Source organism: Ranitomeya imitator, chromosome 5, assembly GCF_032444005.1.
Source record: "Ranitomeya imitator isolate aRanImi1 chromosome 5, aRanImi1.pri, whole genome shotgun sequence".
Classification (NCBI taxonomy): domain Eukaryota; kingdom Metazoa; phylum Chordata; class Amphibia; order Anura; family Dendrobatidae; genus Ranitomeya; species Ranitomeya imitator.
In genome coordinates this window covers 87,890,493-87,915,176 of record NC_091286.1, presented here as the reverse complement: position 1 = coordinate 87,915,176, position 24,684 = coordinate 87,890,493, and the positions used below count along the sequence as shown (strand labels likewise).

General features: G+C 45.9%; 2 protein-coding genes across 6 annotated transcripts in view; one reads left to right on the top strand and one right to left on the bottom strand.

Annotated features, from left to right (window-relative positions):
- The window catches only part of VRK2 (VRK serine/threonine kinase 2), a 95,989-nt gene extending 77,945 nt beyond the window's left edge, over positions 1-18,044 (top strand). For all 3 annotated transcript variants that reach the window (XM_069768908.1, XM_069768910.1, XM_069768909.1), the window contains 3 exons: positions 14,709-14,810; positions 15,211-15,375; positions 17,564-18,044. In XM_069768908.1, coding sequence (XP_069625009.1) covers positions 14,709-14,810; positions 15,211-15,375; positions 17,564-17,746 — 450 coding nt within the window. In that variant the 3' untranslated portion in view covers positions 17,747-18,044. The remainder of the gene's footprint in view (positions 1-14,708; positions 14,811-15,210; positions 15,376-17,563) is intronic.
- The window catches only part of FANCL (FA complementation group L), a 117,822-nt gene continuing 110,553 nt past the window's right edge, over positions 17,416-24,684 (bottom strand). For all 3 annotated transcript variants that reach the window (XM_069768911.1, XM_069768913.1, XM_069768912.1), the window contains 2 exons: positions 21,745-21,816; positions 17,416-17,819 (listed from right to left, as the gene is read on the bottom strand). In XM_069768911.1, coding sequence (XP_069625012.1) covers positions 17,790-17,819; positions 21,745-21,816 — 102 coding nt within the window. In that variant the 3' untranslated portion in view covers positions 17,416-17,789. The remainder of the gene's footprint in view (positions 17,820-21,744; positions 21,817-24,684) is intronic.

Genomic DNA, 24,684 nt, shown 5'->3' with positions numbered 1-24,684 from the left:
CTGCGTTTTTTTCCAGAATGCGATGCCGCCGCGGGAAAAAAAACAAAACATGTGCACAAAAATTGCAGATTGCATTCTAATAGGATGCTTAATGTTAGCCTTTTTTTTAGCGGTTTTATCGCGTTTTTATAGCGGAAAACCGTCTAAACGCGAAAAATCCAGAACGTGTGCCTTACACATAGAGCATTAACCAATACAATTAAAAGTCAATGTTTTTGAGGACAAAGGATTTATAACCACCTAATTAGGGGATTGGTCTTGGTCCTTCCATACTTGCTTTGTTTTACACCTTTCCTTATCACATTTTTAGGCTCATTAACATTGCACACTTTATTTACACTTGTCACTTTTATAGTGTTGCAATTGTATTATTATACACAACTTTTTTACATTTCATATCTCCGTCCAGTTATTTCTTAGGTCTTGTTATGCTGCCTTTATATGCTTACTTGCAAGCTGCAGGTCCTTTTCAGCCTTTTTTGCGTTATCACTCACTGGGCTATGTGACCGCTCACATGATCTCATGTGGGTTTTCCTGTGGTTTGCGCGATCCCCTTTCCTGATGACGTCCTCAGTCATGTCGACTTTTGGTAGTGGCGGCGGTACATGCGCCTATGAAGTACAGCTTTAGATACTCTGTATTTAATACAATTTCAATCATTGGTTTCCACAAACTATTTAACAGCGTTTCCTGCTCTGTGATGCCACTACCCAGAACAAGGCACTGTTGCGGAAACATGCGTTGGGGTGGTGGCACCACAGCTCCCAAGTAATTATGCCCCGCACAGGTTGTAATTAGTTTACTTCTCCTCTTACTATGTGTATGTGTTGGCTCCCCTTGGTACTTTGAGTAAACTCACCAGTTATTGATTGGGCTTTGTTTCTGACACACCATTATTTACTTTTTTTACATCCTTTACTTACCTGTGCATTATCTTTTTACCAATTTTGTGACACCATGTGTAGCCGTGGTGCCCTTTTGTTTCTTACCGGTTTCTGTCTCCACCATGCATTTAAATTTTTATCATCATCTTGCTATTTAGCATTTTTTATTATATAGCATCCGGAAAAAGGAGTCACGAAACTGCCACTTCAAATATATAAAAGTAACACCATTTATTAATAACCATTTAAAAAAACTCAATAAACATATACAAATATATCATAAATCGGGTAATTATTGTGAATCACGGATAAGGCAACAGGACCAACAGTCACAACAAAATCTACGGCTTGAGGTCACAGGTTCACTAAAAGCACATGTGTAGTGAGTGATATTCTATGACTAGTCCAGCTTTGGACCCGTAAACACATACAAATCTAAATCAATGTGTAGGACTGGACCTCACCCATGTCAGCCGAGTTGTGTAGGTGGTCAGGCGTGACCTCAAGCCGTAGATTTTGTTGTGACTGTTGGTCCTGTTACCTTATCCGTGATTCACAATAATTACCCGATTTATGATATATTTGTAGATGTTTGAGTTTTTTTAAATGGTTATTAATAAATGGTGTTACTTTTATATATTTGAAGTGGCAGTTTCGTGACTCCTTTTTCCGGATGTTATATACTATTTTGGAGTGTTGTTCTGTCCGTCTGAGGACTTATGTGTCTTGGATCTAATTATTTATTAGCATTTTTTATTGCATCTCAAATATCACATTTTATATTCTACTTGATTTTCTGTGCATGACTTTATCCTATATGTTCTTATTTACTCTTTCTTGCACTATAACCTGTATTCAATTTCCTTACTTTGAGATAGGGTCACTTGAATGTTCATGATTTCCTGCCTCTATTAGACTACATAGGTTTTTAGAAACACTTCAGAATTTTACCATTTATGATGATAATAGAAGCAAATCTCACTAGGTTTTTTGCCACCTAATTGGAGAGCAACATACTGTAAGGGCAAAGACCCTCAATACAGCAATGTTTCACTTCCTGTGGACGACTTACTGTAGTTTTTCTAGAATCCGTGTTTTATGAGCAAGAGATTATCACTAGGGGACTAGTAAACCTGCTGCCATGTAGTCCACCACATTCATGAGCTCTGCAGAACTGCACCCCCCCTCCACTGATAGGCAGCTGTATGTACACTTTGCATAGTCAGAAAGCTGCCAGTCAGTGGTGTGTGCGGGGTTATATAGATCATTGAAGGCCCTTAGTAACAAATGTACTATAGGAGCTAAAGTCAGAACCTTGACTCCCTGACTCTACATCACCAATAACTGCTATACAATTCACTTTTCACCAGGTACGAGCCCTTGACAAATCAAATTTGTAATTGAAGGACTTAGCGTTTGACCGGTTTCGCACGTTCATGTTCTGTTTATGGACCACTCTGTCCGGATTAGGTCAGAAGACCTGCGACTAAGCCCAACAGTATCATATGTCCACAGATGGTCCAGCTACTTAGACTATGAATGTCAAACTTAACACACATGAATGGGCAGCAGGGTGGCTCAGTGGTTAGCACTGAGGCTTTGCGGCACTGGGGTCCTGGGTTCACATCCCACCAAGGACAAAAGTTTGTATGTTCTCTCATGTCTTTGGAGTGTGAGGGCAAACACAATCACTAGCAGGGGCATAACTACCGTTGTCCCAGAGGTTGCCACTGGGCCTGGAGTTTGAGGGGCTTGCGGACGCCTGCAAAGCTTCAGCTGGATGTGCGTCCGTCGAGTGCATTGCGGTGCACAACACGCTGCCAGCCAATCTGAGGTCAGTAGCTGACGTCGGCGTCATCGTACGCTCCTGTCACTTGCACGCTGAAGTTATCAAATTCACCGCACTCTCTATAGATAAGTTTATGCAAAGAATTGTGTCAGTTTATTAGTGTGAACTGGGAGCGTAACACAATATTACAGCATATGCGATTAACAACGTTTCGGCTCAACCAGAGCCTTTGTCACGTATTGGCTTGTTCCAATAAGAAAATAGTGTGCAGAGAGGGGAAAGTCCCAGAGGTGAAACATAAGCTCTTAAGCAATGCACTAAGTACGCTTATTGAGGCTCCCTTCAGATGGTGTGGACCTGTGGTGTCTGGATATAGAGCGGCGCTCCCGCGCTTTGCTCTGTTGCAGTGTGTGCCAGGTCCTGGTGCCAGGTGAATTTGATAACTTTATTATATCGGGGCCTTAGGTCCATTACACCAGCACCTCGCCTTATTACAGGCTGAGTGCACGCCAAATAACCCTTTTCTATACTTGCACGCTGAAGTCGGCTGCATGATGAGATGGATGGAGATTATATACACACTTGGATGAGGGACTCGTATATCAGGATTAAGTAGGGAGGGGTGGTGTCCAGTCAACTCTTGCATCGGGGCCCATCAAACAGCAATGATGTCTGAGAGGGGCTGTGGAATATGATGGCGCTATATAAGTGAATAAAATAAACATGACGTGTCGGAAATTTATACGGGCATCATGGTGGCAACGTTTTCATGTGATGTTGGAATCTGACCAACATACTTGTGTTTGCGGGGTTCCTGTATGTCATTCTCATACCTCCAAAATATACGAATAATTGGCTTTGTATTTATGGTAAGTCAGTTTGTGACATACATGGTCAGTGTGGCGACAATCACAGAACTGAATGGTGGAATGTATGTGCACTACATACGTAACAGAAATAACTGCAGATTTCTCCTTCGCCTCATTGGGGGACACAGGACCATGGGTTATGCTGCTGTCACTAGGAGGCTGACACTAAGCTGAGACAAAAAAGGGTTAGCTCCTCCCCTGCAGTATACACCCTCATGCTGGCATGCAGAGACCCAGTTTAAGCTTAGTGTCCGTAGGAGGCACACTGATTTTTTTCTCTCTTTTTTCATCTATTCCGGACGAAGGGGGCGACGGATTCTTCTAAGGTCCGATCTCCCCCGAACCAACAACAGGCGAGCACGGGAGTTTCACCTCACCGTATCCTCTCCTGCGACGTGGGAGCCACTGCCTGAGCTGTCCTTTTTTTGGGCGACGGTTTCTCCCCTAATGGGCCCCGATCTCCCCTTATACAGACGAGCACTGGTGTTCCTACCTCCAGTATCCTCCTCTGCAGCCAGGCCTTTTTATTGCCGGACATATGCCCTGTCCACCAGGTTCTACCCTCGGCTGTACAGTGGCTTTATCCCAGTGGCGTCCGTGCAGACCACACTGCATCACCAATGTGACTTGTGACTCAGGTGGTGGACGGTTCCTCTCCACCCCCCATGTGGGGTAGGTGGATAGAAGGCTTCCCAACCCCTGCACCGTTCCTATATATGGCACCATGGTTCCCTCTCACCTCCATTTCAGGGTAAGTGCCCGGTGGGGGGGCTGGGGGGGTGTGTCGCCGGCGGTCAGGAGGGCTCCTCATCCCTGGGCTCCATCTGCAGGCTTTTTGGGCGGTCCCTGTCCCTTTCCGGCGCTCGCGACCGCGCGCCGGGCCGAGGCCGCAAATTTAGTCCCCGGCTTCGGCCTAGCCGCTGGTCGCCGCCGCTAAGCTCCGCCCACTCCAGCCAGTGTCTGTGGCGCCGCCCCCCGCTCCTGGCGCTTCTCACAGCCGCCGAGATTTCTCTTCCTGATCTCGGCGGCCATCTTGGTCCCTCTCCTCAGCGCCGCAGCTCCTGCCTGTCGCATCTCTGGTGCGTCAGTGGTCCACGTGCAGCCGGCTTCCTCCTCTCAGAGTGAACACCCCAGCAGTTCGTCTCTCCTGGATAGCGGGACACAGGACCGGGGTAAGGAGACATCGTTAGCTCCCCTCTGCAGCGCCCTCTCAGTCACTGGTCACCTCTATATAGACCCTGTAATTTTGTCTGCATTAGCATCATGTCGCAGTCAAGGTCTAAAAAATCTTCTAAGGTGCATACAACCTTCTTTTCTGCGTGTACCACCTGCCAGGCCCCTCTTCCCAGGCCTCAAAGCTCTCCCCTCTGCTCTGCCTGCGATGCCCCATGTGCCCAGGAGCCCTCCACCGCCGCCGACCCTGGAGTACCTAGCCCCCCCCCCCGTGGGTCGCCTCGCTTTCTCAGTCCGTGGATTTTTTAGCTAACGCCATCAAGTCCATTCAAAATCCTCCCGGGGAACGGGGCAATCCGCTACAGGTGCTAAGGGATCCCTCCATAGCAGGGGAATCGTCGGCCAGCAGGGGCCGCTCGCCTCTTAAAGAGGCACGGTCGTCCAGAAAACGGACCCGTACTACCTCTCCGGAGCGTTCTCCTCGTCACTCAGACTCTGGCAGCTCCACCTCTCGCTCACCCTCTTTGGGGGCTCGAAGCGTTCAGGACTCTGAACATGAGTCTGAAATTTCTTTGGATCCGGAGGCTCCGGAGTTCAGAGCCACGGTTGACTCCCTCATCGTAGCAGTCAATCACGCACTAAAGGTGGATGACGATTCTAATTCCGCTCCGGAACATGCGGTCTCCTTTTCCAGAACCAAGCGTTCTCACAAAGCTTTTGCCTCTCATCCAGCCTTCCTGGACATAGTCAGGCGTCACAGGGAACACCCAGACAAGCGCTTCACGGGTAAGAAGGTCTTGGTTTCCAAGTATCCCTTCTCAGCTGATCTCGTGAAAGACTGGACGGATCCCCCCACGGTAGATCCGCCGGTCTCGCGCCTGGCTTCTAAGACTCTTCTCTCAGTCCCGGAGGGCGCTTCAATTAAGAGTCCCACCGAACGCCAGATAGACTCTCTAGCTCGCTCGGTGTACGAAGCCTCTGGCTCGTCCCTGTCTCCCTCCTTCGCCGCGGCCTGGGTGTCCAAGGCTATGGTTTCCTGGGCGGATGCCCTAGCAAAATCCATTAATGAGCAGGACCTCCCCTCGGAGATGGCGGACCTGGCTAAGCAGCTAGCCATGGCCAGCGATTATGTTATGTTCGCATCCCTCGACGCGGCAAATTGCGCTGCTTCGGCGGCTTCCAACGCCATCGCTATTAGAAGGGCCCTTTGGCTCAGAGATTGGCGCGCAGACTCTTCCTCTAAAAAATCCCTGATTTCTCTCCCTTTTCAAAGCGGGCGTCTTTTCGGCGAAAAGCTTGACCAGCTTATTTCCGACGCCACAGGGGGAAAGAGCAAGTTTCTTCCCCAACAGAGGCCCAAGGTGGCTTTCCAGCGCCAGCCTTACTTTCGTTTTCGGCCTTTTCGTACCAACTCTGCCTGGTCCAATCCCTCTGGCCTTCCCAGATCGGACCGCTCCGCCCGCGCAGACAGAGACGTTCGTCCATCCTTCAGACCTAATCCCTCCTGGCGCGGGAAACCGAGGCAGCCCCGAACCAGAGGTTCCAGACCTCCCAGATTCCCTTCTCAATGACTCGGGAACAGCGCCAGTCGATCCCAGAAGAGTAGGCGGTCGTCTACTCCTTTTTCAACAAGCCTGGCTCTCCGTCGTTCACGACGAATGGGTCAGAGATCTGGTATCGTCTGGCTACAAGATAGAGTTCTCCTCTCCCCCTCCCACTCGGTTCTTCCCCTCTCGTCTTCCCAGTTCGGGAGCTCAGTCTCGCGCCCTTCTTTGCGCCATCCACTCCCTCCGCCAGAGCGGGGTCATCGTGCCGGTCCCGGAACACGAGAGGTTCAGAGGCTTCTACTCAAACCTCTTCGTCGTGCCAAAGAAGGACGGGACCGTTCGTCCCATCTTGGATCTGAAGCTTCTGAACAGGTGCGTGAGAGTCCGGCACTTCAGGATGGAATCGCTCAGATCGGTCATCTCCTCCATGGAAAGAGGGGAATTTCTGGCCTCGATAGACATCAAGGATGCCTATCTTCACATCCCGATCTTCCCGCCTCATCAGAGGTTCCTTCGCTTTGCCATTCGAGAGGACCATTTTCAGTTCACAGCCTTGCCCTTCGGTCTCGCCACGGCGCCCAGGGTGTTCACCAAGGTCATGGCGGCTGTCATGGCCATTCTTCACTCTCGAGGAGTCGTCGTATTACCTTACCTAGACGATCTCCTCATAAAGGGCCCGTCGTTTCAGGCCTGCGAGTCAAGCGTCCACATTACCCTGGATTCGCTTTCTCGCCTGGGCTGGCTGATCAACTTAGACAAGTCATCTCCCGTTCCTTCCCGTCGGATCTCCTTTCTGGGAATGATCCTGGACACTTCAAGGGGGCTGGTTTTGCTTCCTCGGTCCAAGGTCCAAGCGCTCCAGCAGGGAGTCCGTACACTCTGCCATCCTCGCCCGCGAACCATTCGGTTCGCCATGAAGATCCTGGGAAAGATGGTTGCGGCAATCGAAGCTGTTCCCTTCGCTCAACTCCATCTCCGCCCCTTACAACAGGCTCTGCTGGACAACTGGGACAGGAGTCTCTTTTCTCTCGACCTCCCTTGTCCCCTGTCTCCTCGGGTCAGACATTCTCTCATTTGGTGGACCCTGGGACCATCTCTTCTCCAGGGGAAGTCCTTCCTCCCGTTCCGCTGGTTAGTGGTAACCACCGACGCCAGTCTTCTTGGCTGGGGGGCGGTGTTTCTTCACCACTCGGCCCAGGGTCGTTGGACTGCTCGGGAATCCAGCCTCCCCATCAACATTCTGGAGATTCGTGCTATCAGACTTGCTCTGATCCACTTCCACGCTCTGCTTGCGGGTCACCCAATAAGAGTCCAATCGGACAACGTCACGGCGGTGGCTTACATCAACCACCAGGGGGGTACCCGCAGCAGGGCGGCGATGAGGGAAGTCTCTCTCATCCTTCGTTGGGCCGAGACCAACCACTCCATCATCTCGGCGGTGCACATTCCGGGAGTCGAGAACTGGGCAGCGGACTTCCTGAGCCGCCAGGGCCTTGCCTCGGGGGAATGGGAACTTCACCCAGAAGTTTTTCACCAGATCTGTCTTCGCTGGGGGACCCCGGACGTGGATCTGATGGCATCCAGATGGAACGCCAAGGTCCACAACTTCATCGCTCGATCTCGGGATCCCCAGGCCATAGGAGTGGACGCGCTAATTTCTCCGTGGCATCATTTTCAACTCCCATACGTGTTTCCTCCTCTTCCCTTACTGCCGAAGGTCATCCGAAAGATCAGGACGGAGGGAGGCCCGGTCATTCTGGTCGCCCCAGACTGGCCTCGTCGCGCTTGGTACGCGGAGCTCGTTCAGCTCGTAGCCGACGTCCCCTTGCGGTTGCCAGACCGCCCAGACCTACTTCGCCAAGGACCGATCTACCATCAGAGCTCAGGGGCCCTACGTTTGACGGCGTGGCTGTTGAAACCTGGATTCTAGCTCGTGCTGGTTTCTCTCAGCAGGTCATTCCTACCATGCTAAGTGCTCGCAAGGCGTCCTCTGCCTCTATCTACCACCGCGTCTGGAAGACCTTCTTTTCTTGGTGCAGGCTCCGAGGGCTCCCTCCGCTCAGCTTCTCCATCCCTTGTATCCTGAATTTCCTTCAGTCCGGTCTGGATTCCGGTTTGGCCCTGAGCTCTCTTAAAGGTCAGATCTCAGCCTTATCCGTGCTGTTCCAGCGTAGGATCGCCACCAACCTTCAGGTCAAGACTTTCATTCAGGGAGTCTCCCACGTTGTTCCTCCTTACAGGATGCCTTTGGAGACCTGGGATCTCAATTTGGTCCTGGGGGCTCTCCAGGAACCGCCGTTCGAACCCCTTCAAGACGTTCCGCTCTCTGTTCTCTCTTGGAAGGTTGCCTTCCTGGTAGCGGTGACGTCCATCAGAAGGGTTTCAGAGCTCGCCGCTCTATCCTGTCGGGCACCTTTCCTTGCCTTTCATCAGGACAAGGTAGTCCTACGTCCTTCTCCCGCGTTTCTTCCAAAGGTGGTCTCATCTTTCCACCTTAACGAGGACATCATCCTTCCCTCCTTTTGTCCGCAGCCTAAACATAGGGTCGAGAAGGCTCTCCATACTCTGGACGTGGTACGGGCTCTCAGGAGGTACATTTCCAGAACGGCACACTTCAGAAAATCGGACGCCCTTTTCGTGCTCCCGGAGGGTCACAGAAAGGGTTTGGCGGCGTCTAAATCCACGATAGCTAGATGGATCCGATCTGCTATCCAGGAATCCTATCGGGTCAGGGGCAGTCCTATCCCGGCGGGGATTAGAGCTCACTCCACTCGGTCGATGGGTGCTTCCTGGGCCATCCGGCACCAGGCATCAGCGGAGCAGGTTTGCAAGGCCGCAACGTGGTCCAGCCTGCATACCTTCACAAAGCATTACAATGTGCATATCCAATCCTCTGCGGACGCGGCCCTTGGCAGGCGTATCCTGCAGGCGGCCGTTGCGCATTGGTAGTCAGATGGTACATGAAGTTACGTGGTTGTATTGTTTCCCTCCCAGGGACTGCTTTGGGACGTCCCATGGTCCTGTGTCCCCCAATGAGGCGAAGGAGAAATAGGGATTTTTGTGTGTACTCACCGTAAAATCCTTTTCTCCGAGCCACTCATTGGGGGACACAGCACCCACCCTGGTAGCCTTACGGCTAGTTATCTTTTTTAGTCTTTGACTGTTGTTTGACATGTTATGTTCCAATGTTTTTTGATATATTGTTCTCATTATCCTACTGCTTTTGCACTTAACTGGGTCTCTGCATGCCAGCATGAGGGTGTATACTGCAGGGGAGGAGCTAACCCTTTTTTGTCTCAGCTTAGTGTCAGCCTCCTAGTGACAGCAGCATAACCCATGGTCCTGTGTCCCCCAATGAGTGGCTCGGAGAAAAGGATTTTACGGTGAGTACACACAAAAATCCCTATTTTTTATATATATATATATATATATATATCGCTGAAGAAATGAGTATCTGTATAAATTGGGATTGCTGGAGTCCCCAATCAGTGTGGCACGTTAGCAGCCCCGCTGATCATACTACAACTGACAAGCAGAGCCAAGAGCTTACAGGACACTTCAGGATTTCCTCCATTAATACAAGTCAGTCCAGTCCCTGCATTAATATATTCATATACAGTAAAGACAAGACAGACTGTGAACATTCTTATTTTAAGCTGAATGCCAGAGTTTAATACATATAATCAGTCACGAGGAGTGTTACTGCCGCCTTCCCCAGAAAAGGTCAGATAACCTGCATGGAAAAGCAAATGTAGTGATTAAAATCACATTTCATAATTCTTTTTCATATTAATTAGGCTCATTGATATGGAAAAAAAAACTTGCTATGAATGGGTCCAGGTTTATGAATATGAATTAAAAAGCTGAAGACTTCTGGATTCTTTCCCAGCAAAGGTTAATAATAAATTCAGGTGGACATTTGGAATAACGCTGAGTTTTATTTTCACTAAAAATGTCTCTTTGTACTAGAGAAAGATTAGAGACTAAAATAACAAATTCTGTATTTTTGGCGGCACAGCCTCCGTTTTAATATATTGGCACACCGTCTATTTCTAGCGAGGCCTAAGAAGTTTCTCTCCAGTTTGATTTTCCGCATATTCCTGAAGTGTTCTTGTAGACAAGTTTCAGAGAACACAGGGATTAATGTCGCCCTCATCCTATTTTTAGCATATAGATAAGGGGGCAGGATTCAGACCAAGGGCAAGGATTACAGGGGTTCCCCAGTCTAATCAATGTTTAAAAAAATAAAAAAACTGGCTACCCCTCACCTGGAGAGATGCGACTGCGGGCTGCAGCCAATAATGAGTGGCCGTTTGGCTGTAGTTGATCGATATTTCATCAGGGTGGACATTCGCGGTGATGAAACAGTAAAGTCTGCAGCCAACTAGCGCATGCTCATTGACTGCAGCCACTCTTTGGGAGCAGCAACGTCCCCAGATTGGCATCACTGCAGTATCTATTGTTTTGGGTTTTTTTTTAATTGTAATTGTATTCCCAAATTAACTAAGGTGAGACTGTCCAGAAGTAGACAATCCCTCTAAACATTCTTGGTGTGCTGCTGAACGGAGAGCGCTGCCGAGAAGGCTTCTTCAGCCAGAAACTCATATGTGAAGAAAGCTTCATTTCTGATTTCTAGGGAACATGAGAGAAGGGAATCAAAAAAATGAAGACCCTCGCATTGTAATTTGTGGGATATTTTGTGTTCTTTTAAAAATGTTTAGCGGAAGATCACCAATTCTCTAAAATCTATCAGATTACGAAATATTTGTACAGTAGTGCGGCTGTAAAATGGGGACTTGCTTTTCTTGCCATTATTCTTCAGGACACCATGGCCAGTAGAGTGAATAGTGAGCTGTTAATAGTAATTATTCAACAACGCACAAAAAAAAAGAAAAAAAAAAAGTATTTGGCCAAACATAAAAACCTACCGAAGACAACTAATGATGTATCCTAATTAGTGATGAGCGAATACACTCGTTACTCGACATTTCTCGAGCATGCTCGGGTGTCCTCCGAGTATTTTTTAGTGCTCGGAGATTTAGTTTTCATTGCCTCAGCTGAATGATTTACAGCTATTAGCCAGCCTGAGTACATGTGGGGGTTGCTAGGGAACCCCCACATGTACTTATGATGGCTAACAGCTGTAAATCATTCAGCTGCGGTGAAGAAAACTAAATCTCAGAGCACTAAAAAACAACCTGAGGACACCCGAGCATGCTCGAGAAATGTCGAGTAACGAGTGTATTCGCTCATCACTAGTCCTAATCTGTCATAACATTACAACCACTGTTAGATGGCACAGTCTTAAAATAATAATTATTCACTTCATTCACCTAGCAAGGGCTTGGATAGGTTATGTATCAAGTGATCTGTCACTTCTTAAAGATCATGAATTCATAGCTGCAAAAATAGCCAAAGAGAAGGATGTGAGCAGCTGTGACAAGGGCTGAATTGTGATGGCCAGACAACTGGATCAGTGTACTTACTATGCATGGGTTAGTATCTGCCGACCCCTAGTACAAGGCTAGAGCTACATGGCGATCCTGAAATCGGTGCGTCACACTGTGACATCACATCTAATGATTATAGTATCTCATCACGACTGCAACAGTCACATTTTTCTCCTCAAGTTGGCTTTTATGTCACAAGTGACTCACTTGGCATAGTCTTCAGTGTAAGTTGCAAACATCAAGCGACTTACTGCAACTCAGAGGTTTGATTTTTTTACGTCAAAATCAGGGCTCTTTTAGTAATTGCAAATGTTGTTGAATTTTTTTTTTTTTATATTTAACAAACTTTTCAATGCGTTTATTCTTAAGAAAAAAAGAGAGAGAAGCCAGCGCTGCTTGTGGTCAGAACGCAATTTGAAAAGCGCAAATGCGCATATTAAATTCTGACTATATCAAAATGAGATATTTAGCAAACAATTGATCAATTCTTTGAGCCGCCCCGCCACGGCAATCTCTTGGGGCAGTCCTGCTCTACGATTTTTATATTCGCTGTGCCATTACGGCCTCCTTAATATGCTGGTAGAAAGACCACATTAGTCCCGCTGTAAGTTTTTTTTATGTTTTACTCACGGTGCCATTACGGCCTCCTAAATGTGTTAAAAGCGGGACCGTTTGCATTCAATATGGTCCCGCTTTTAACACATTTAGGAGGCCGTAATGGCACAGTGAGTAAAACATAAAAAAACTTACAGAGGGACTAATGTGGTCTTTATACCAGCATATTAAGGAGGCCGTAATGGCACAGCGAATATAAAAATCGTAGAGCAGGACTGCCCCAAGAGATTGCCGTGACGTGGCGGGGTAGCTCAAAGAATTGATCAATTGTTTGCTAAATATCTCATTTTGATATACAGTCAGAATTTAATATGCGCATTTGCGCTTTTCAAATTGCGTTCTGACCACAAGCAGCGCTGGCTTCTCTCTTTTTGTTTATTCTTAAGGGCAGTGCGGTATTCAAAATTTCTAATATTTTTGATAGTTTGATCCAAAAATACAGATCCAGCAAAGATGGGGGAGAAAATTGTTTTCAGTGATCTATTAGGCCACGTTCAGTATCTTACCTTAGCATTTTTAAGCCAAGGGAATGTATAATAAAAACACGTCACCACTTCTGCATTCTTCACCCACTTCTGGTTTTGGCTTATAAATACTGACCATATACGGAATTTGGGAACATGGCCTTAGACAGCAAAAATAAGGGCTGTTAGATGGAACTTGTCAGCACGATTTTGTAATGTAAAGGCATGACTGTAAGCGCAGATTAAATTGGTGAACAAATCCACCTTCATGTTCTTCTCTGATCACCATTTGGACTGCGCACTGGGTCTTCGCCTCCTTGAGTATCCTCAGACCTTCCATCACTGCAGTGGGCGCCACATGCTCCGTCATCTCTGAAAAAGACACAATTGATCTGAGAACTCGATCTGTGCACGCGCTGCCCATGGCAATGAGGGCGCCAGTGCGAGATTTCAAACAGTTCAGGCAGGTCGCTGAAAAATCATTGACCTGCCATTCAAAGACCGGCAGATGGAGGGGCTGGGGAATCACTGAGGGGAGGAGAAGACACAACGCACAGTCCAACCCCTGTGTACCAAAATCTGGATAGCAAAAAAAACTTAAGCTGATTTCCTTACTTTACCAAAGGTTCAATTTAATCAGTATTACAGCGCTTTAACAGCTATGTCTTTACTCTACAAAGTCGTGTGGACAGGATCTCTTAATAATCATGAGACTCACACAGATATTTTGTCGCTCGACTTTTCTGAGAATTTCCCATCCGGTGAAAAATGCCGCCAATTAGCCCTACCCTAAAAATGTCACTTTATCACTCTACTTGTCTATCAAACAAATATTTTTATAAATTTACTAGCTATTGAACCCGTTCTACGCCCGGGTGGTGAGTATTTATATTGGTATATGGTCTCCATCCTGGTATGTGTTCTTCCATCCTGCGCCCTAATCTTGTCATGTGCTGCTACCATCTTGCGCCCCCATCTTGTCATGTGCAGCCCCATCCTGTGCCCCCATGCTGTCATGTGCTGCTCCCATCTTGAGCCCCCATTCTGTCATGCGCTGCTCCCATCCTGCGCCCCCATTCTGACATGTGCTGCACCCATCCTGCGCCTCCATTCTGTCATTTGCTGCTCCCCCATCCTGTCATGCGCTGCTCCCATCCTGCGCCCCCGTTCTGTAATTTGCTGCTCCCATCCATATGCCCCATACGCTGCTCCATAAAAGTTGATGGCCCCATAAGATGCTCTATAGTATTATATGCCCCGTATGCTGCTGCGATATATATAAAAAAAAAACCAACATGCTCACCTTTCGTCTCTGGGCGCCGAGTGCTGGGGGGGCCTGAGCAGGCAGGGACACCGGCGTGCTGTGGGGGTCAGGTGCCGGAGTCGCCACTAGCTCAGGCCCCCCAGCACTCGCTATATTCACCTGGCCCTGATCCAGTGCTGCGCACCGCCGTCTTCCGGGTCCTCTGGCTGTGACTGTTCAGTCAGAGGGCGGCGCGCATTGAGCGCGTCATCTGAACTGAACATCAGAGCAGAGGACCCGGAAGACGGCGGCACGCAGCGGTGGAACGGGGACAGGTGAATATAGCTTATATTTACCCTCCTGGCACGTCCATGCTTCTCCGTTGGAGATCGCGGTGTGCGTTCAGTGCTTACGCATACCGCCATCTCCTGGGCTGCGTCACTCTGTGGGGTCCAGACTGCGTCGGCGCTTGCGCAGTCTATAAAGGCTTCGGACAGAGTGACTCTCCCAGCGTTATATTATAGATTTTAAACCATCATGACGATGCAAATGTCACATTTTGAAACTGGGGCATCATATGTAACGTCATCTGGTAGCTTAGTGTACATTGAACATGAAAACTTTCTTTGAGTGAATACATGCCTTCACTGTTCCTCTTGCATTCTGTCCATAGCCAGAGATGCGGAAACATGTGAAAAAAGAGATGGAAGAAGACGATGTACAGCTAAAGGACAGTAATCCACTAAACCCAGGTGCTTCCCGTAAAGCACAAAAGGTAAAAGATCTTCATTCCTAATTCTGCATGCACCAGCACCCTTTTGACTGTTTTAGCATCTTAATGGTCTCTCAGCTAGGTACATGACCCAGGCCCTGCTGCTTCCACTGAACTAAACGTAATTACTTTAAACTCTTAAGGGAGTTTTGGCTCCTTATAACTGCAGGACGTCCTGGTGGCACAGCCATAACGCAAATGGTAAAGTCTGGCCATGCTAGGACTATGCTATGTGAAACAGACCTTAGTGCTGCAGTTTACTCTTGGCCAAGTCTCCATTTTGTCAATTTTGGCAAAAAAGGACATTTATTAGTTACAACTGGATTGGTAATTTACAAAATAAAAAATTGTGGGGGAGTTATTGTACTTTGAATAAAATGTGCCTATTATTTTCTAATAACAGAATTACTCAAGGAAAACAGCAGTCGTAAGCCAGTATACAAATGATGACCGAAGTGGATGTGAGCCATACACTGGTACCAGTAATATTGCAGATGTATCGAGCAGTTCCGTGAGATCAGCTTCTGCGGATTTGTTCTCAGAGGCACCAAGGAGATATAAACCAAGGGTAAGTCTGTACCTTGCACACTTACTAGTGATGAGCGAGCGTGCTTGGTTAAGGTGTTATCCGAACGTACTCATGGGCTAATTAAGTACCTACAGCGTGCTTGAATACTATGTTCGAGCAGCCACAGCGGCAGGTGTTGCGGTGGTTAGACAGCCGCTGCACATACAGGGATTGCCTGTTTGTTAGGTAATCCCTGCATGTGTTCAGGCTGTCTAGCAGCTGCAAATCATGCAGCCACTGAGACAAACTAAATCTCAGAGCACATCCAAATACTCGGAGACTACCCGAGTAATGAGTATACTCGCTCATCACTATGTATCTTCAGCGAGTGCGGATAAATGGGTCACCCTTACATTGTTTTTTTTGTCCATTTCCCTGCAACTCTAAAACATAAGTGAAAACCTTAGTCTCTGATCGTGCCCCTGAGTAACTGTTTTTAGTCCCAATCCCTAGTTTTTATGAATCAAATAGTCTTTCTTCTTCTGTGGGGACCATTACAAGCTTTCCTGCAGCACCAAATGTACTGTTGAAGTCATAGGTTTTATACTTCAGTTGAAGTCCGTAAAAGTCACTTATCTACAGACTATAAGACAACAAAACTATATCATTTTCGAAAGTTGTTCCTGATGTCTACTTTGTACATGACGAGCAGTTTTTTTTTTTTAACAAATGTTAAACAATTTCCTATATTAAAAATCAAGAGCCATTAATTAGCTTGGAAAAAAAAACATATCAACGTTAGAGGCTTCGGATAGGCGAATTGTCATCAGGAGATAATTGGAGGAGTATTTTAACGCCTTAGTGCCTCCTTGCTTCATATAGGAGAATCAAAACAAGTCAGCCAAGTGGACCACCACACATCTGGTAAATCCTTGGGAGCAATGTCCCACATTCATCTGTTCAAATGCTAATCTGCATAGTGGCACACCATCTCACCGGTCAGGAAGGAGACGCGTTCGGTCTTATAGAGCCGGACATACTAAGGTGCGGAAACATCATACAAGTCAATCCAAGATCAGCATGAAACAATCTTGTGAAAATGCTGGAGGAAATGAGTACAAAATTATCTGAATCAACAGTCCTGTATTAACATGGCCTGAATGTCCGCTCCGCAAGGATGAAGCCAATGCTCCAAACCGCCATAAAAAGTCTGGTTCGTTTGAAACTGCACATCGTGAAAAATGACCATTACGATAGGGATGTATGGAGGAAAAAGAGGGAGGTTTACAAGCCAAAGACCACTGTCCCAATTGTGAAGCACATGAGTGTTTGCATCATGCAGTGGGGGTGCTTTTCTGCAGGAGGTACAAGCGCATTTCAATATCTCCACCTAATTTTTCTCTCTTCGTAATGCCATCTATTCTGGGAAACAAAATGTCAAGTCATTAACCAAGAAGTTACAGCTCGGGCACAAATGGCTCTTCCAAATAGACAGCGACTCCAAGCATACTTCCAAAGTTGTGGCAAAATGGCTGAAAAGGAAGCTGTCACCAGGTTTTTTGCAAGTATGATGTATGGGCAGGGATCTGTGTCTCTTATGGGCACGGATGCAGTTATGTTTACATCTACCAATTTTCTGAATTCTGAGCACTTTATAACCCTGCCTTGACCAATGATTGGCAAATTTCTGCCTATGCACAGTGCACATAGGTGCCATTCAGCGGTGCAAGAAGGGTTATAACAGAGCATGAGCAAGCATGCAGGCCTACAAACCTGACTTGGTTAAGCCAATTCTGAGGAGGACTGGGACAAAATTATAGAGATTCTTTTTCAAGGCTACCTGAAACTTGTGACCCAAGTTAGACGATTAAAAGGCAATGCTACTAAATATTAATCACATGTATATAATCTTCAAAAATGACATAACATTGAAACATAGTAGTGATCCCCTCTGAGCTCCGAGGGAGGAATACTAGCGTTAAATGGGAAACGTATGACTTCGTAGGTTACCAAAAAGTAGGGTTCAGATATGGATGGAGACTGTGGGATCAGGGTTTGTTTCTAGCCTTTTAGTATACAGACACAGTAGACAATAACCTGTAGGATTTCTATTTATGATTATTTGTGAAGTTGCTTTATTTTCTATTTGAGATACTCAATATAACAGCTTTTTTACTGCAGGTTATACAGTTATTGCATTAGACTTTGTTCAGAAAAGTATTTCAGGGTCTATATTGTTTGATTTCAGAGAACTCAGAATGCGAGTGCCTCTCAAGTGTATGAAGAAGATCCACGGTATAAAGATGCCAACCATGAACTCGGGAGAGACAAGGCGTCTTCATCTGCATCAGACCGTCAGGATATATACAGATACGGCTTAGCAGTCCCTTTCCTTCTACTGATGATCTATTTTGTACTGTGTGCACTGTGATGACCTCCACTCCATCTTGTTCAGTCGCCTGACATCCACGGCTTCAGAACTTAAGCAGCTTCAGGGTGATTGGCTGAAAATGAAATATTTAGCATATGCAATAACATTAGACCATACAACTAAGGATACATTTTCCTGAAGGGAATTTGCACTTAGCCTACGGGATACACAACCCAATAAATGTGCGCCAAGGAAAGAGGTTGGGGAATAAATGTATTTATATGAAAACTTGCATTTTTTAAAAAAAAAAATTTTTAGCTTTGCAAATAAAATATACTACATTTATATCAAGGAATAACCATTGTCTGTTTGAAAATTAGTTCTCCAAAACCTTAACTCACAGAAGCATGTTGTGAGGGCAGGTACAGTATTAATAATTCTAGAATTCAGAGACCTGCACCACTCCCGTAAGTGACTGGGGGGTCGGCACCGGCCTCTGCATGCCAGGTACCCTCTGACACAGCGTTGAAAGTGCGCTCTCCATTATATTGCCGGCTCGTTTATTATTCTTCTCAGCCTGCAACAGATTGCGCACTGTGATTGTGCACATTGCACAATGCCAGCGCACACGGACTAGCCCCGCCCCTGAATATAGTGTCACTGATGACTGTGACGGCAGCCTCTGACCCCGGCTTTGATGATGCACATTTGAATATACTAGCATGCACTGGGAATTTCAAACAAAGCATCATCACACAGGAACAAAAAAGGTACAGTAGCAGTAAAACACAAAAGAAAGCTCACCAGATTTAGAGTCCCATATGGTTTGGAACAAGGAGAGTGTTACTGCCTGGATGCAGTCAGTTCCAAACGGAGGACAGGAAATCCAGCTTCACAAACTCAAAAACAGAATTTTCTTTAATTGCGAAGTTAGGCTACGTTCACACTAGCGTTGTGCGCCGCTGCGTCGGCGACGCAACGCACAACGCACGCAAAAACGCAGCAAAACGCACGCAAAAACGCTGCGTTTGGAGACGCATGCGTAGGTTTTTGCCGAAATTTGGACGCAAGAAAAATGCAACTTGTTGCGTTTTCTTGGTCCGACGCTAGCGGCAAAAAAGACGCATGCGTCGCACAACGCAACAAAAAAAACAAAACGCATGCGTCCCCCATGTTAAATATAGGGGCGCATGACGCATGCGTCGCCACTGCGTCGCCCGACGCAAACTAGCATAACGCTAGTGTGAACGTTACCTAACAAATCCAGTGAACAAAGGTGCGTGTTTTATTATATATACACATGTAACTTTGTTCACTGGATTGTAATTAAAGAAAATCCTGTTTTTGAGTTTGTGAAGCTGGATTTCCTACCCTCCATTTGTAATGAGCAGTTACTGTAGTTAGGGAACTCTGGGAATTTTTAATGCAAACATATTAGAAATTGTTTTAGATTATGGCAAAAATAGATGGGGATTTGGATACAATTTTTATGTGACCTCAATCACCCCTTTAAGCTTTTCTTTATTGCCCTTTGCTCTGCATTTGTTTAGCTAATGCCATTGTGTGAATTGAAATCTAACATCAGTCTCTTGATCAGTGTAGACTATTGGGCTTTATGCACACAGTGCATTTTTGATGTAGAAAGAAGAAATATAAGCCAGCTCACCCATGATGCATAAACCAAACTTCAGGAGCACGGACCCGCTGTGTCCAGGCGTATAAAGTCCAAAAAAAGAGAAGAGAATGTCCAGCTTCACCGAATCCGTAAAAAAGAGTTTTCTTTATTCACAAACTTTAAGCATAGAGGATACAGACTTCAGCACGAACCATATGGGTAAGAATCTCAACGCGTTTCTGGAGACTAAGCTCCCTTAATCCCTGTATCCTCTATGCTTAAAGTTTGTGAATAAAGAAAACTCTTTTTTTATGCATTCGGTGAAGCTGGACATTCTCTTCACCTTTTTTTTGCATTTTTGATGTGTTTTTTCCACATAGAAATGGGCCAAAAACTCCATGGAATCATTTTGCAAGCTAATTCAATGACAATCCTGAGGTGTTGTGCACATGATCAGTAACTTTTCTTTGAGTATTTGCAGTGCATTTTTTTTTCTGCAGGATGTCAATTCTTTGTGCGGATTTCTAGCGTTTTCCACACATTGACTTCAACTGAGTCAGTCAAATCTGCAAATATGCAGGTATAAAAATGTGTGCAGATTTGCTGTTACTATGGGGTTAATAATGGGGGGGGGGGGGGGGTCTTATAGATGCCTCTCCATTACTAACCTGTGGGCTTGATGTCTTACCTGACAATACAAATTTGACATAAACCCTCCCCCAACCATTACCCCACTTGCCACTGCTACAGGGCAAGTGGGAAGCGCCTTTTCTGGTGCTGCTGAGAGCTGATGTTTTTAGTCTGGGAGGGGGCCAAGATCCATGGCTATTTATATCAGCCCACAGCTGTCTGCCTAGCCTTTGCTGGATAGATTTTATAGGGGGACCTTATGTCTATTTTTTTTCCTGGGGTCCCCCTGTAAACTAGCCAGTAAAGGCTAAGCCGACAGCTGTGAGCTGATATTAATACCTTGAGAACCTTTATGACTAGTGGCTCCTTCCCAGAATATTAACATCAGCTATCAGCTGTCGGCTTTCCCTCTACTGGTTATGAAAATTATGTAGGAGCCAACGCAATTTTGTTTTTTTTTTTCTTTCAATTAAGAGTTACTGTTTGGTTGCAGCCTATGTAGATTCATTCTATTAATGCTCCTACATAGGCTGCTGACTATGTGTGTGTTTGTTTACTTATCGGCTTAGTACTGAGGGTGTATGGCTGACACCTTTTCATTACTAAGCCTAGGGTGTGGTGTCAATGACAGCTGCTGACACCAAGCCCTTATGCCATTATCTACTGCATCAGAATGAAGAAGGTGGTGTTGAACCAAGAAATTCCTAAACATTTTTTCTTATTTTAATTATCTTTATTTAGCTAAAAAAAAAGCCTTTGTTGCTGTACAAAAATGCATGCGAAATGCATGTTTTTTGCTGCCAAGAGATGCAGAAACCTTGCAGAAATTTCTGCAAGCAAATACTCAACGTGCGCACATACCCTTATGGGATGTAACAATGTTATCGCTGACCTGGTCTATGAATAAAAAAATAAAAACAATATGCAATAAATCTAATCAACCTCATTGCAGCATGAAAGTTTAAACTGTTCTATATGAGGTCTTAAAGGGAATTTGTTGCCAGGTTTGGCCACCTAAGGCTACTTTCACACTAGTGTTGGATTCCGATGCTAGTGTTTGATGCGCCGCACAACGGGTGCAGCGGATGCATTTCTCCGGCGCATCCGCTGCCCCATTGTGAGGTGCGGGGAGGTGTTGGCGGAGTTCCGGCCGCGCATGCGCGGTCGGATAAAGCGGTCCGTCGGCAGCAATAAATGTTACATTTAACGTTTTTGGCTCCCGGCGGTCCGCCACAACACAGCGCAACCGTCGCACGACTGTTGCGATGTGTGACAATACGTCGCAATGCGTCGGTAATGTTACTCTGGGGCAAAAACGCATCCTGCAAACAACTTTGCAGGATGCGTTTTTTCCCCTAAATGATGCATTGCGACGTATTAAAAAAAACGCCAGTGTGAAAGTAGCCTAATCTGTGAGCGGCATAATGTAGAGACACAGATCCCGATTCCAGCGGTATATCACGTACTGGGCTGTTTAGAGTATATTATTATTAATACATTGCTAATATAGCACTATTATATTCTGCAGCACTTTACATATATTATTATTATTGCTGTCCCCATTGGGGCTCACAATCTAAATTTCCTACCAGTATTGTTTTGGAGTATGGGAGGAAACCCACACAAACATGGGGAGAAGATACAAACTCCTTGCAGATGTTGTGCTTGGTGGCATTTGAACCCAGAACGCCAGCGCTGCAAAGCAACAGTGCTAACCACTGAGCCACCGTGCTGCCCATTCTACATTATGCTGCTCTCAGATGCAGTAGCGCACATCTAGTGTCAGATTCCCTTTATTATCTATTAACCTTACCTTAGTGCAATAAGGGCATTCCCCGTATATGATGTTAAAGCTCTGCCTACTTGACGGGAGACCATTTAGCCACTAAAAATGAGAAGAAAACATAAAATTAATTATATGAATAATTACATTTTACTTTTGAGGTCTTGATTGTACGTTGCTTTATTGAGGGTTTTGACACCTGACTATGAGGACTGTAGAGCAGGAAAGTATTTGTTCTGCAGTGAAGGCATTACTGTATGTAAAAGGCCAAAGCCCAAGGTTTAGGGCTCACTCGGCCCTAAACCATATTTTCTATCAGCGTGCAAGATATGCGATTTACCACATGATGGAAAAAACAGCAGTATTCATCATTCTATGTCGTCAGACGAGTGCACAGAGCCAGTCACATCCACAATTTGCCGGCGTGACCGACCTGACTGTAACAAGGGCTGCCTGACCCCCAACCTTCAGCCTCATAGCATATTGGACAGGACATTGATCACCAGTGGGCAAGTGACGATGGACCGTGTGGAAAACAAATTGCACCATGCGCTAATTGTAATAACGGTCATCCAAATCCAGGCTAAAGAATACATTTTATTCTAGATTTTTTTTTTTTAAATGTTCATTTGTATTGTGTTTTGGTATTGTGTAATTGCAGCTGAATAATTCTTATACCAATCAAAATTAATCAACCCCCACCGCATGAGGGTCCTTAGGAAAATGTACAAACTTTATGCTATTTGTAATAAACCAATGAACTAATAATTTAAAAAGCCCCAACACAAGTATTATCTCAAGAAGTTTCTCTAAATGCAACAGAACATGCTATTCTCAATGACTGCAGTTTAAAGCAGGGGTCTCAACACACGGCTTGGGGGCCACAGGCGGCTCCTGAGACTATTGCGTGCAGGAAGCCATGGGCCGGGCGAGCCGATGCCTGCACATGAGCTCAGCTGAATGTGTGCGGAGTATTGAGTTGTACCACAGTGCAGGAACCAGCAGCTGACGTAGTTTTGCCCATTGGAGCAGCACATGACGTTGCTGCCATGCGCCGCCCCGGCTGGGGAGGAGGAAGAAGACTATTCTTCTTTTATGTGTATGTAAAAAATGGCATATTGGGGGACATTATTACAAAAAGATCTGGATATATCTTAGACCAGGATATGGGATATTATTACAGGACTGGGGCCGGAATTACTATGTGAGGCTAATTGTTAAATAATATTACTTTATGGGTCCCATAGAGGGACAAAAAAAAAAAAATAAGGAAAACATTTCTTATAAATTAAGAAAAAAAATTTCAAAATAAAAATGATGTTTTATATAAAAATTGAAGAAAGATCTTTTGGCCTATGGATCGACATCATGTTTGGAAGGAGAGGAATGAAGCATAGGCTGAAAAGAACACCATGACTACAGTGAAGCATGGTGGTAGCTCAGTTACTCCTATACTGAAGCATGGCAGTGGCTCGGTGATGCCTACAGTGAAGCATGGATAGGGCTTGTAGATGCCTATAGTGAAATATGGTGTGGCTGGGTGATTACTATAGTGAATAATGGTAGGAGGTCAGTAATGCACTGGCGCTGCTTTGTTTCCTCTGCAAACCTGTAACATGAAGAAGGTAAGAAGGATTCAATCAAGTATGAGGAAAGTCGAGGAGAAAACATCATGCCTTGTGTGAAGTAAATGGAACTTGGACATCATTAGATCTTCCAGCAGGACAATGATTCCAAGCATAACGTTAAGGCCACCAAGGCTTGTTTTCAGAAAAGGTCTTGGAAGATTCTGGAGAGGTCGTTAAGTTTGCCTGACTTGAACTAGACAGAAAAATCATTAATGTGATTTGAAGAAGGCAGTTGCAGCCACAAACCCCAAAATATAAATGAACGAGACGACTGCCCATGAGGAATGGGATAAGATTCCGCAGGAACGTTGCCAGACGCTGGTGTCTGGCTATCCAGCACATCAGTAAAAGTGCTTTTTTGTGTTGACTTTGGAGAAACCACTAGTTATATTAGTCATTTTGAGTTATTCAAATTGTTTTTGTATCGGTTTATTGTAAAAACAGCAGAACGTTTGTACAGTTTATTAATAACTCTAAATTGCAATGGGATTGAAAAAAAATGATTGCAACTAACCAAGCTGCAATTAACTATTGCTCCCTACTGGTATTAAAGCATAGGTCAATTTAATTCAATGGGGCCAAGCTGTATTAGTACCAAGTAGAACAATAGTAGTGGACAGTATACAATCAAACGGGCAAGATTTATAGGCTAAATAAAAATAATAGTAGAATAATAGTAGTGCGATTGTGCCCAAAGTGCCGGATGCACGTGAAGAACTATCCCCACTAAATAAATGAATGGCAGACCATTCGGTTATAGATACATCAGAAGAACCTACGTATGGAAGTCAAAATATCAATAAATACAGATAAAGTACCAATGAAAAAAGGGCCAAAAAAATTTAAAATTAATTAAAATGAATGTGATACTTAAAATTAATGAAGAGACGAAGTCAAACGATGACAATCCAATAAAATGCCTTTATTAAAGAATAATATGAATATACATATTTTCCCCATCCCATCCCATCCAGATCTTCAAAGGGGGGATCCCACTGGTCGTCGCCCGTTGCACGGGCAGCTGCACGCAGTTGCAGGGACCTTTTTTTCTGCGCGCACGGGCCGAGATCCCTTTACCGCGCGGCGGCCGTGCTCTTTCTGTCTGCCGGACCGCTTCCATAGCTGCGGCCATTCTGCCTCCTGTTCCGGCGCGGCGGCCTTTACAGGCTACCGCGCCGCTTCTGACCCCTGCGACCGCACGATTCCGGCCGCCCTTAGCGGCTCCCCTGCCATCTGTGCCAGCGCGGCGGCTCCCCTGCCATCTGTGCCAGCCCGGCGGTTCCCCTGCCATCTGTGCCAGCCGTTTCGGGCCCCTGCAGCCGCGATGCCTTTGTCCCAGGCT